The 10,468-nt window shown below is 36.3% G+C and overlaps 1 protein-coding gene across 1 annotated transcript; it reads right to left on the bottom strand.

The window, feature by feature from the left end:
* Positions 1-691: 691 nt before the first annotated feature.
* Positions 692-2,806, bottom strand: LOC148790108 (uncharacterized). Its single transcript, XM_088890959.1, has 2 exons — positions 1,151-2,806; positions 692-1,065 (listed from the first exon to the last, which is right to left on the bottom strand). Exon 1 carries the CDS (start codon positions 2,678-2,680, stop codon positions 1,178-1,180), a length of 1,503 nt encoding a protein of 500 aa, XP_088747085.1. The 5' UTR covers positions 2,681-2,806; the 3' UTR covers positions 692-1,065; positions 1,151-1,177.
* Between the last annotated feature and the right edge of the window lie 7,662 nt (positions 2,807-10,468).

Below are 10,468 nucleotides of genomic sequence, written 5' to 3'. Positions count from 1 at the left end.
TGAGAGAAAATTCGGTTTTGGGGGAAAACGGAACCGGTCAGGTCAGGCGACCGGTTCCCGATTTTCCGGTCCGGTCCGGTTTTAAAAACCATGCTATATCTAACCAAATATATGTTTTAACTTTCTTTACATGCAAATATAAATATATTTTTAGAATTTTGGATAGATAAATGCAAGTTGAATTTTAAAAGAACAAAATTCTAATTCCAATTCTAACGAGTTTTTTACTTTTGAAAAACCCAAATTTTTCTATGACTAGAAAGCTCACATTTAATGTATGTGCAAATATATTAACGGTACTCCAATCTCCACCCTTCCTATCACAAAAACTAATGTCGACTAGACTGGTCGATCCACTAAAATGTTCTTGATGTCGACTTCTGAATCCTTGTATCTAAGAAATTGCATCTCTAGTGGTGTTTTATGACAACATGCTTGAAGTAATGCCTTGGATTTTGTAGGGTTCGAGGAGAGAGAGAGAGGGGTAAATGTTTGGATCATGTTTGAGTAAAGAATTTAATATGCATGACTTCATTCATCTTTTGTCTTTTTGTTTTGTGGATTAGTTTGTTGTATTTGGAGAAGCCTTTTCTACCAAAACTTACGGTTGTGTATTAACGGCTGGGAAAGCCAATTTTATTTAGAGCATATTCCTTCAAATCGATTCAATTAAGGTGTCTTTAACAAATAATTTAACCAAACAAGTTTGTTTCAAATATGATTTTATTTCAGAAATATACCATCTACAAAGGATTCAACTTTAACAATATGTTACAATGAAAGAGGTCGTATAGCCAATTCAATGAATCATGGAAACCTCTACCAAATCACTATGTCTGCAATTGCTGAGTTTGAACTATTTGGCTTTCAGCTCATCCTTCTCTCAAAGATCATGCCAAGTATATGCAATATCTCCAGAGTAAAAGAAAAGTAGAACTCTCCATGTATGAAAGTACACTTATTTTCATCTCAACCTTTGATACTAAATCAATTTAATGGATAAAAAGCTCCGAAGACCATGAAGAATTTATTGGAAAAACCATTATTCTCTCATAGTTTTATGTTCTGCAATAGAAATACAACATTGATCAGAAAACAATAAGAAAAAAAGGGAAGACAATTATGAGTTGTCTATAAATGATATACTTACATGAATTAAATAAGGATAATAATAATTCTAATAGACTGGGGGTGGTGGAGGGGAGCTGTAGTAGTAAACATGAGGAGGAGGTGGTGGTGGTGATTTGTAGTAATATGGAGGTGGTGGAGATGGCGATGGGGGAGGTGGGGACTTATAATAGTATGGAGGCGGGGGAGATGGAGATGGAGGAGGTGGGGACTTGTAGTAGTAAGGAGGAGGTGGGGAAGGTGATGGTGGTGGTGGGGATTTGTAGTAGTAGGGAGGAGGAGGTGATGGTGAAGGTGGTGGTGGTGATTTGTAATAGTAAGGAGGAGGAGGTGATGGAGATGGAGGAGGTGGTGACTTATAGTAGTATGGAGGAGGGGGTGAGGGTGATGGTGGTGGTGGTGATTTGTAGTAGTAAGGAGGAGGAGGTGAAGGAGATGGAGGAGGTGGTGACTTATAGTAGTATGGAGGAGGGGGTGAGGGTGATGGTGGTGGTGGTGATTTGTAGTAGTATGGAGGAGGAGGTGAGGGTGAGGGTGGAGGTGGTGATTTATAGTAGTAAGGAGGGGGAGGTGATGGAGAAGGTGGAGGTGGGGACTTGTAGTAGTATGGAGGAGGTGGGGATGGTGAGGGTGGAGGTGGTGATTTATAGTAGTAGGGAGGAGGAGGGGATGGAGAAGGTGGTGGAGGTGACTTGTAATAGTAAGGAGGAGGTGGTGAAGGAGATGGTGGAGGTGGAGACTTGTAATAATATGGAGGGGGTGGTGATGGAGAAGGTGGAGGTGGGGACTTGTAATAGTATGGAGGAGGTGGGGATGGTGATGGTGGAGGTGGGGACTTGTAATAGTAAGGAGGAGGTGGTGAAGGTGATGGAGGAGGAGGTGACTTGTAGTAGTAGGGCGGAGGTGGTGACGGTGATGGTGGAGGTGGAGACTTGTAGTAGTATGGAGGAGGTGGTGAAGGAGATGGTGGAGGTGGTGACTTATAGTAGTAGGGTGGTGGTGGTGATGGTGATGGTGGTGGAGGGGACTTGTAGTAGTATGGAGGAGGAGGTGAGGGTGAGGGTGGAGGTGGTGATTTATAGTAGTAGGGAGGAGGAGGAGATGGAGAAGGTGGTGGAGGTGACTTGTAATAGTAAGGAGGAGGTGGTGAAGGAGATGGTGGAGGTGGAGACTTGTAATAATATGGAGGGGGTGGTGATGGAGAAGGTGGAGGTGGGGACTTGTAGTAGTAAGGAGGTGGTGGAGATGGTGATGGTGGTGGAGGTGAGTTATAATAATAAGGAGGTGGGGGAGATGGGGATGGTGGTGGAGGGGATTTGTAATAGTATGGAGGTGGAGGCGGTGGAGACTTGTAATAATATACAGGTGGTGGTGGCGGTGGCGACTTGTAGTAATATGCAGGTGGTGGAGGTGGTGGTGACTTATAGTAATACACCGGTGGTGGAGGTGGAGAAGCATAAAGGTAAGGCTTGTCGTCGTCGTCTGCTGCTACATTGATGGCTATCAGGCAAAATGCCAAAGCATACACTAGGCTCGGCCAAAGCCGCGCCATTCCGGCAACTTGAAGTGGCCGCCGGGCCAACTGCCACCACAAGTCCCTCGACTAAGCTGCTAGAGTATAGCTAAAACTCACTACTAGAGATTTCGAAACTACTACTCGCTGATGACTTTACATCTAGGGACTAACCCCTTTATATAGTTATGATCCCTGGAAACAATGTGGAGGAGTGACAATTGTTTAGTAAAGTTGGAATACTTCCAACCTGTACCCCTTAATCGTACACGATATAGCTAGATTACTGGTTACGTAAAGAAATAGAAAATGAGGTTCTGCTACCAACTCTCTGTGGTGTTCATCGTTCAGATCCGGCCATGAACCGGTCAAGCTGATCAGATAATGCCTGCTGCCTGAAATTTACTGGTTCTGAAGTGGGGGAGTAGGTAAGAGTTGGGCAGTCTGAAAATATTCCCCGTCTAAACACAACTGAGTCTCTGAACCAAGTCAACTTCATCGGCCATCCGAAGCTTCCAATGCAAAGAGAACTGATGTGACGGATTGACTACTTTCATGCATGAACCGAGGCCTATTATTTGGAGCTAGCAGTAGCAGACCTCCAATTAAAGCACTGGTTTTGCCAATTTTTGCATGTTGATTACAGATCGGATGGCATATTGTTTCATTATTAATTGCTAGAGACAACCCAGAAACTGCACTGGCTGGAGGACTGTAACCTTTCGATCTAAAGCTGAAAGTCTGTCTGAATCTGCAATTGGTGGGCCATGAATCCCACAACATTAATTAGGAAGACAATCAGAGCAGTTCTGGGTATGCCTGGTTCTGGTTAAGGTTACTCCGAATACATTTGTTAGTAGGTGATTCTGTGATATATATTTTAAATTTAAAAACTCTGTGTGATGTGAAAATGGCTTCAGAAGATAATCTGGAATCATTCACTATTTTTTTTTAACTTTTTATTTATATTTTATTCGAAAAGGTTGAGAAGTCAAATCAAACACTGTTATGGGCAGAAAGAGTTAAGCCTTTAGGACCGGCCTTGCATTTCACAAATACTGAGTCAAAGATCGAAACTTGAATGTATCCCACACATTTGATTCTTTATTTCAATAAATCTTTGTTGTCTTTGTTAAACTATTTCTTATAGAACTCACCTAATGGTAGAGATTGTTTTCTAACGCTTCAACTATCAAACTTTAATACAAAAAGCAATTTATAGAATTTAAAAAGTAATTCAACTATGACTAATGTTAGCTGTGCATTAAAGTATGATTATTTTTTATTGATTTATGTTTCACAAAATATACTTTTACCATGTTTTGTTAAAAATATACACTTACCATTACATTCAATTATTCATGTACGTACTTTGCTGCACTATACAACGGATGTATCATATATTTTATCTTTAAAAATAGATTAATTAAGGATTTAAAAAATTAAGAATAAATTAATTTTTATTATGAAATAAAGATACCCCCAATTTTGAAAGTTAATTTCCAAAATATTATATGAAATAGCCTAATTTTGACAAGTCTTCCCTTCTTTTAGTTCACTAATATAATAGTCAAAACAATCTATTAATTGACTAGTTCTATCAAGCATGGAAAATTAAGTAGTCCCTTTTGATGGGATTATGATTTAATCAGTCCCTTTATATATACATGATTAATAGATAGACAGATTTGATAATAATATGAGGGATTTGATAATCTCCTTTTATGAATTATGATTAAGAATTAGATTAGGCCATCAATGTTGTATGGCAGTGGCACAAGGTTAATTAAGCAAATAATCTATATAAACTTGATTAGATGACTATTGACCACTTCATTTTAAGAGCTTTCTTGTTTTAATTTTTCAGGAATATTTCTTGTATCCACCATCCAAATGAAAGGAAGAAGATTACTGTTTCCAATTATATATCCTGAATTCATGCATAGCTGACCTCTTAATGGGGACAATGAGTGATGGCTCCCAATATTTTGTTCCTCAAATGCATGCTAGCTGAAATTTTGGGCTCATCAATTCTTGCTTCATCTGGGCCAAATAAAATTGGCTTCTTGGAGGGGTTCTTCTTTTTTTTGAGAAATTCTTGGAGGCGCGTTTCAGATATTAAAATAATTGAGTAAACATACATAAATGATCCAGGCTAATGATCAAAACCATTCTGACGACTAGTTGATGGTAGAACAGTTCAGCCATCTGCATAAATGCAGAGTTTTCAAAACACTGGAATAAACTATTCTCTCAATGCATTTGATCTTTATCAATTACAAAACATTAATAAAAATGATAACCCATTTCCAATCTAGATGACCTACTTCAAATTTATTGTTTAAATTTAAAGAAATGGTCTAAGGAGAGAACTTTTCAATGATCAAAACCTTTTCTTTCTTTCTTTTTACTTTAAAAAACACCCTTTAAAAGAGCATTTGTTCAGGATAAATATAACCCTACATCTAGAAGATATCAAGTGGAAGAAAAATTAACCAAAGTCTTCCTTACCAAGTCATCCACCAAATACACTTAATTTGTAGGAGTATTTGTAGTTTCAGAAGTTCAAAATGAATATGAAAGGTTGGATTGGATTTTTTCATCTCTTTAATTAACTTAAATAGGCAGTAGATTATTGTAACACAGTCCAATTAGGATGACAATTGCTTAGCACATCCAGGGCCCACATGTTAGATATACTCTTAATTGTCGGTAGTATCGTGCCTTGGAAGTACTTATATTTTGCTGCCATGGATGCCCATGGTCGGTTGAATTATAGTCCTGCTTTTTGACAGCTGATGAGCATTGCTATTGTTCTTTATTTGGCTCAAATTACTGGTGTTGTTTAGGTTGTTTTTAAGCAGCTGGAGAACAAAATGAAAGAACAAAAGCAAAAGGAGAAAGAAAAGGAATTCATAGAAACTGATTTTAGCTAGAAACAAAGAAGCACTATTAACCTGCTGTTACCAATACATGACATGAGTGCCAATAATTAATTGGATCTGCTCCACACCGAGCGCGTCTCACACCGACCTTACGGCCACATCCCACTCTGTATTAGGAGCATCTTCCCATGAATAATAAATACAAGTATGGATGATATTCCCGATATGCAACCAGGACATGTTGTGAGGTTGGTGTGAGGCGCTTTGTTTGACGAGCAGATCCAGATTTGCACTTGTGTGTCTTTTGAGATATTTTTTTTGGCAAAAATAAAAACTCAATTAATTAGTTTGGTCCAAATCGAGCTTTGAGTTCAACTCGAGTTTAATATTAGGCTTAATTGTTAACCGATCGAGCCAAATTCAAACAGTATAAAACTCAACCCGTGAATTTCATGAGCCTAATTAAGTTTACATATAATATTTTTAATTTTTATACAAAGATTGGCCCATTATAAAACTCAAATATATAAGCTTTTGAGTCAAGTTGAATTTGAACTGGTATTTCTAACTCGAAACATGCTCAAGCCCAAACTCAAGTCTTATATTTTTCTGAGGAACTGAGCTCAAATAACCAAATATTTTGTTTAACTCAACACATATCCACCCCGATGCTCAAACATATAAGCTTTTGAGTCTAACTCGAATCATGCTCAAGCCCAAACTCAAGTCTTATGTTTTTTTTTTATTTTTTGGTGCGGAAATGAGCTCAAATAACCTAATATTTTGTTTAACTCAGCTCATATCCACCCCCATGCCACCTACCAATGACCCACCAGTTGAAATGATAATTTGGAATGGACCTCATGTGCAACCTGCCCTGTCCCCACCCCGTATCCCCCTATAATATTATAATACCCTTGAGTCTAGCTCATCCGTTAAGAATAAAATGGATAGCATTTTATTCTTATTTGTCCATATATTCTTGCTTTGTTTTTTCAGCATTTTGGGTCGATGTCGACCGGTTCTTTGATGTAGACCTGAAACTGCATTATTTCTAGTTTTAAGTGGAAATTTGTTCAAGCGAACAACAACGTGGATATTGTGGTTGACTTTCTATTTCAGCAAACCCTTTTTTTTTTATATTTCTGATTAATTCATTTTGTAAAAAGATAAATTATCATTATCATCAACCATTCATTCAATGTAGAACCCCACGCATGACAATAGGAACTGGTTGGGCTGGACCGGAGACAAGGATTGTGCATTAACAGGCTGAATTACTTATAACGAGTAAATATATGCAAGTATTCTATACACACGAGCCCACATGAAACCCACACCTTGTGTGTATGGAACATTGGCATGTTTAATCGTGATAAATAATCCAATCTATATGATTTTGTCTCTAACTAATTTGAAGGGACTCCATAATTAGGTTACAAGAATATAAGGACCGCCAATGAACATTGGTATGTTCATTGCCCGTTTGCTGCCCAGGTGTGGTATCATTTCTTGAAGGCTGTGGGGATATGTTGGGTCATGCCTAAATTGGTTAAGGAGTTGCTTTGTAGTTAGAAGTTTGATAATTTGAAGAAAAGAGGAAAATTGATCTGGATTTTCATCCTGACAGCAGTGATTTGGGCTATTTAGTCTAAGAGAAATAACAGAATTTTTAAGCAAAGAGTGAGAAGGCCCGAGGAAATAGTTCAGATGACTGTTGGTAAACTGATTTCTTGGATTTCATTAACCCTAGAATTCAGACATATAAATGTAACTCAGTTACTAAGAAATCAGTCAATTTGGTGATTGTAATGGGGGGTTCTCAGGCCTGCCATATTGTTGGCAGGTTCTGTTTTGTACTTTTATTAGTTTCATTTAATAAATTTATCTTACCTTTTTCAAAGAAAAAAAAAATATAAGGACTGCCTCTAATAAGTAATAATTGGTGTTGATAAGAAACCCATGCAGCACAGTTCAAAACGGTGTAATTTTGAATTGAAATTTCAGAAAAATGAAGCAAAATAGAAGAGATAACAAATTGTGAAATATAGAGAAAGGGTACAAAGATTGCATTTATTAACTGAGATTTACATCGCAATATATATATATATGAATGACTGAGAAATCCTAAATGAAGTCACTCTATCATAATCTTTGTTTTAACATATATAACAACCCAATCTTAAAGAAAGAAAAATGATTCATAAATTCGGTCATACCTATCAAAAATAAATTATGATCAGTTTGTACTGTGTAAAACAAATTGTCCAATTTGCTTCTCTCGTTATCACACATATGTTATTTTTCGTCTTTGCCTTGAGCATTCCAAAGAGGGAGATCAACCACTGCATGTTTGTTCTTCAATAATTTTTTTTTCAGTGTAAATTTAGTTTGTGCCATTGTGAATGAAGGAGAGTACAAATGGGCTGAGTGTAAATTCCAGTTTGTTTGTTTTCAGATTTAACTTCGCCTTTTCTATTTTTAAAAGTAAAATAGGAAATAAAATGATTCAATCCTTACTTCATATGAAAGGGAATGGAAGGAGAAGGAAGAACATTTGTTTGGGAAGAAGAGTAAGGTAGGATTGTAGGAAACAAAATAATTAAATGGTCCTCATTTTACACGAGAAAAAATAAAAAAATTTACATTAGCTTTTCAGATGCAAAAGTTACACTTTGAATGAATAAAATAGAGATGAAAAGGTTAAATTTTGCATCAGGTAAGAATAAATATCATAGTTTATAAACAGAAAAATGCAAAATTAAACTAGATGTAATTTTTGTATCCCATTTAGATATACACTAAAAATAAACAGAACCTTAGGCTGCATTTGGAAACGATGCAAATAGAGTGTAAATCCCGGTTTAGGGTAAATTTGCACTCTGGTTCACTTTTGTCTGTGTTGGACAACATTACATTTTTGCATTGACAAATGGCAGAGCAATGCATATTTACATTGATAATAAGATGTAAAAGTGCATCAATGAAAAAGAAGTAAATTTGCATTCAAAAGGGCTTTTGATAAAATAAGGCATATGCTTTATTGGAACTAGTGTTTGCATCCATTACAGTTAAAAGTCTTTGGTAAGAAGGTAAATTTATCAGTGCAAAACTAACCCAACTTTACAATTTATATGAACTATTTTACACTCTACATATTTACATTCACACTTATTTGCATTGTTTCCAAATGCAACCTTAGGCTCAGTTTGAAAGGAATACAAATACAAATGCAAAATCTTGTATTTTATATTATTTTGTATGTATTTACACTGTATATATTTGCATTTTGTATTCTTTCCAAACTGAGCCGGTTTTCGTCCTCGAATCTGTACACATGTACTACTCTCTCCTCTACGAAAAGAAAAAAAAAAAAAAAAAAAAAAAAAAAACAAATGAAAGGTATGAAAGCTGAAGTGCTACCTAACATCTGACTAAGTAGTGGGTTTCTCAATCAAATGTCATAATTGTCAAATAGACTATTCATCCATTAGAGATGAATTAAAATAAGCTCAATTGCTCAAAAGTATACCAAAGCTGCAGATTCAACGATGAGGGTATTCAGACTGAAACAATTTTAACAAATTAGATATATACAGAGAGAAGGGGAGAAAACTAATTGTAATTTGTAGTAGTGCCTTCCAGTACACATGCTGATTCATTTAATTTTTATATTTGACGTGAACCCAAGTCCTGAATAAGCAGGGACCATCCTTGAATCAACTTGAGAGTTGCATGATGAGCTGAAGTGAACCCTGGGCAATATAGGAAGATGTTCAGATCTAGCAATTAAACCAAGTTTTCAAACATTGTCTGGTTTTATTTGGAAGCTGAAGGCGCGTTTCTCTTAAATCTGAATGCGACTTCTGCTCTGCCGAACCAACAATAGTAATCAGAACAAAAGTTGTAGTTTCAATTCTTCTATCTTTTGTCTTTTGATCTATTTTACTTAATTGGAGAGACTTTTGAGGCCACTAGGCCCACTACCCACATCCGTATATAGGTCCTACACGCAGGTGGACATTCTTAATTAGTGTCCTTTGCCTTCCTAAATGGCCTTGGCTTTTGACTTAGCCGGCCCTACTGCTTATAGGCAAAGTGTGACTAGGAAACAAAAAAAAAGAGTAAACTGCAAATGGGTAATACTGTCTTTTGAGGATAGTTTCATTTTAGGGCATGAACTTTTAAATGTGCCACTTTAGTACTTAAATCTTTAGAAATATATATATATATATATATATATATATATATATATATTTAAATCCAATTCTGCTAAGTTAATTGTGAGAGGTAAAATTACAAAAATGCCCATGTTCTGATTCTCTTTTTTACCATCTATCTTCTATTTTTGGACTTCACACGCAAATGGTAAAGTAAATTCACCCGGTTTGTTTATTGGGGGTAGCCTTATTTTGTGATGTTTAGTTGTTTGCTTTTCTACTATTAGTTTGCATCCTAAATTTAAAGGTAAAAAAAAAGATGAACAGAAGAAAGAAAAAAAAAGTCAAGACATAGGCTTTTTTATAATTTTACCTAGATTAATGAAGTTGGATTTAAATATATATTTATAGAAGTTCAATTACTAAAGTGAGACAATTGAAATTTGATGCCTTAAAATGAAATTAACCCCAAATAGAGGATACCTATCAGCAATTTATCCTAAAAAAAGGGTCCCATCTCATATTGAGTATAGCACAAGGGAGGTGATGCATTAAGCAGGTAAGTTGTCAAATTCAGGGAGGGCTTGAGAGGTTCACAGAGGGGCGTTGGTTATATCTTATACGAGGCAAGCTGCCAAGCTTTATATTGCAACAGATGTAGGGTAGTATTTTTGCCTTAAAAAAGCTCAGAGAGCCAATTTCAGGTCATTGTCCAGCCATTTACACGGCTCTCCGCATGAGCTTTTTCCATTCCAGTAGCTTCGATTCTTCACATTCACAGC

Source organism: Nelumbo nucifera, chromosome 7 (genome assembly GCF_055504915.1).
Source record: "Nelumbo nucifera cultivar China Antique chromosome 7, China Antique-T2T, whole genome shotgun sequence".
NCBI lineage: Eukaryota > Viridiplantae > Streptophyta > Magnoliopsida > Proteales > Nelumbonaceae > Nelumbo > Nelumbo nucifera.
The sequence above is the reverse complement of the archived record's forward strand: the minus strand, read 5'-3'. Positions and strand labels throughout refer to the sequence as shown.

Excerpts from the sequence above, each read along its gene's own strand:
- LOC148790108 (XM_088890959.1), bottom strand. The coding sequence starts at position 2,680 with ATGGCGCGGCTTTGGCCGAGCCTAGTGTATGCTTTGGCATTTTGCCTG.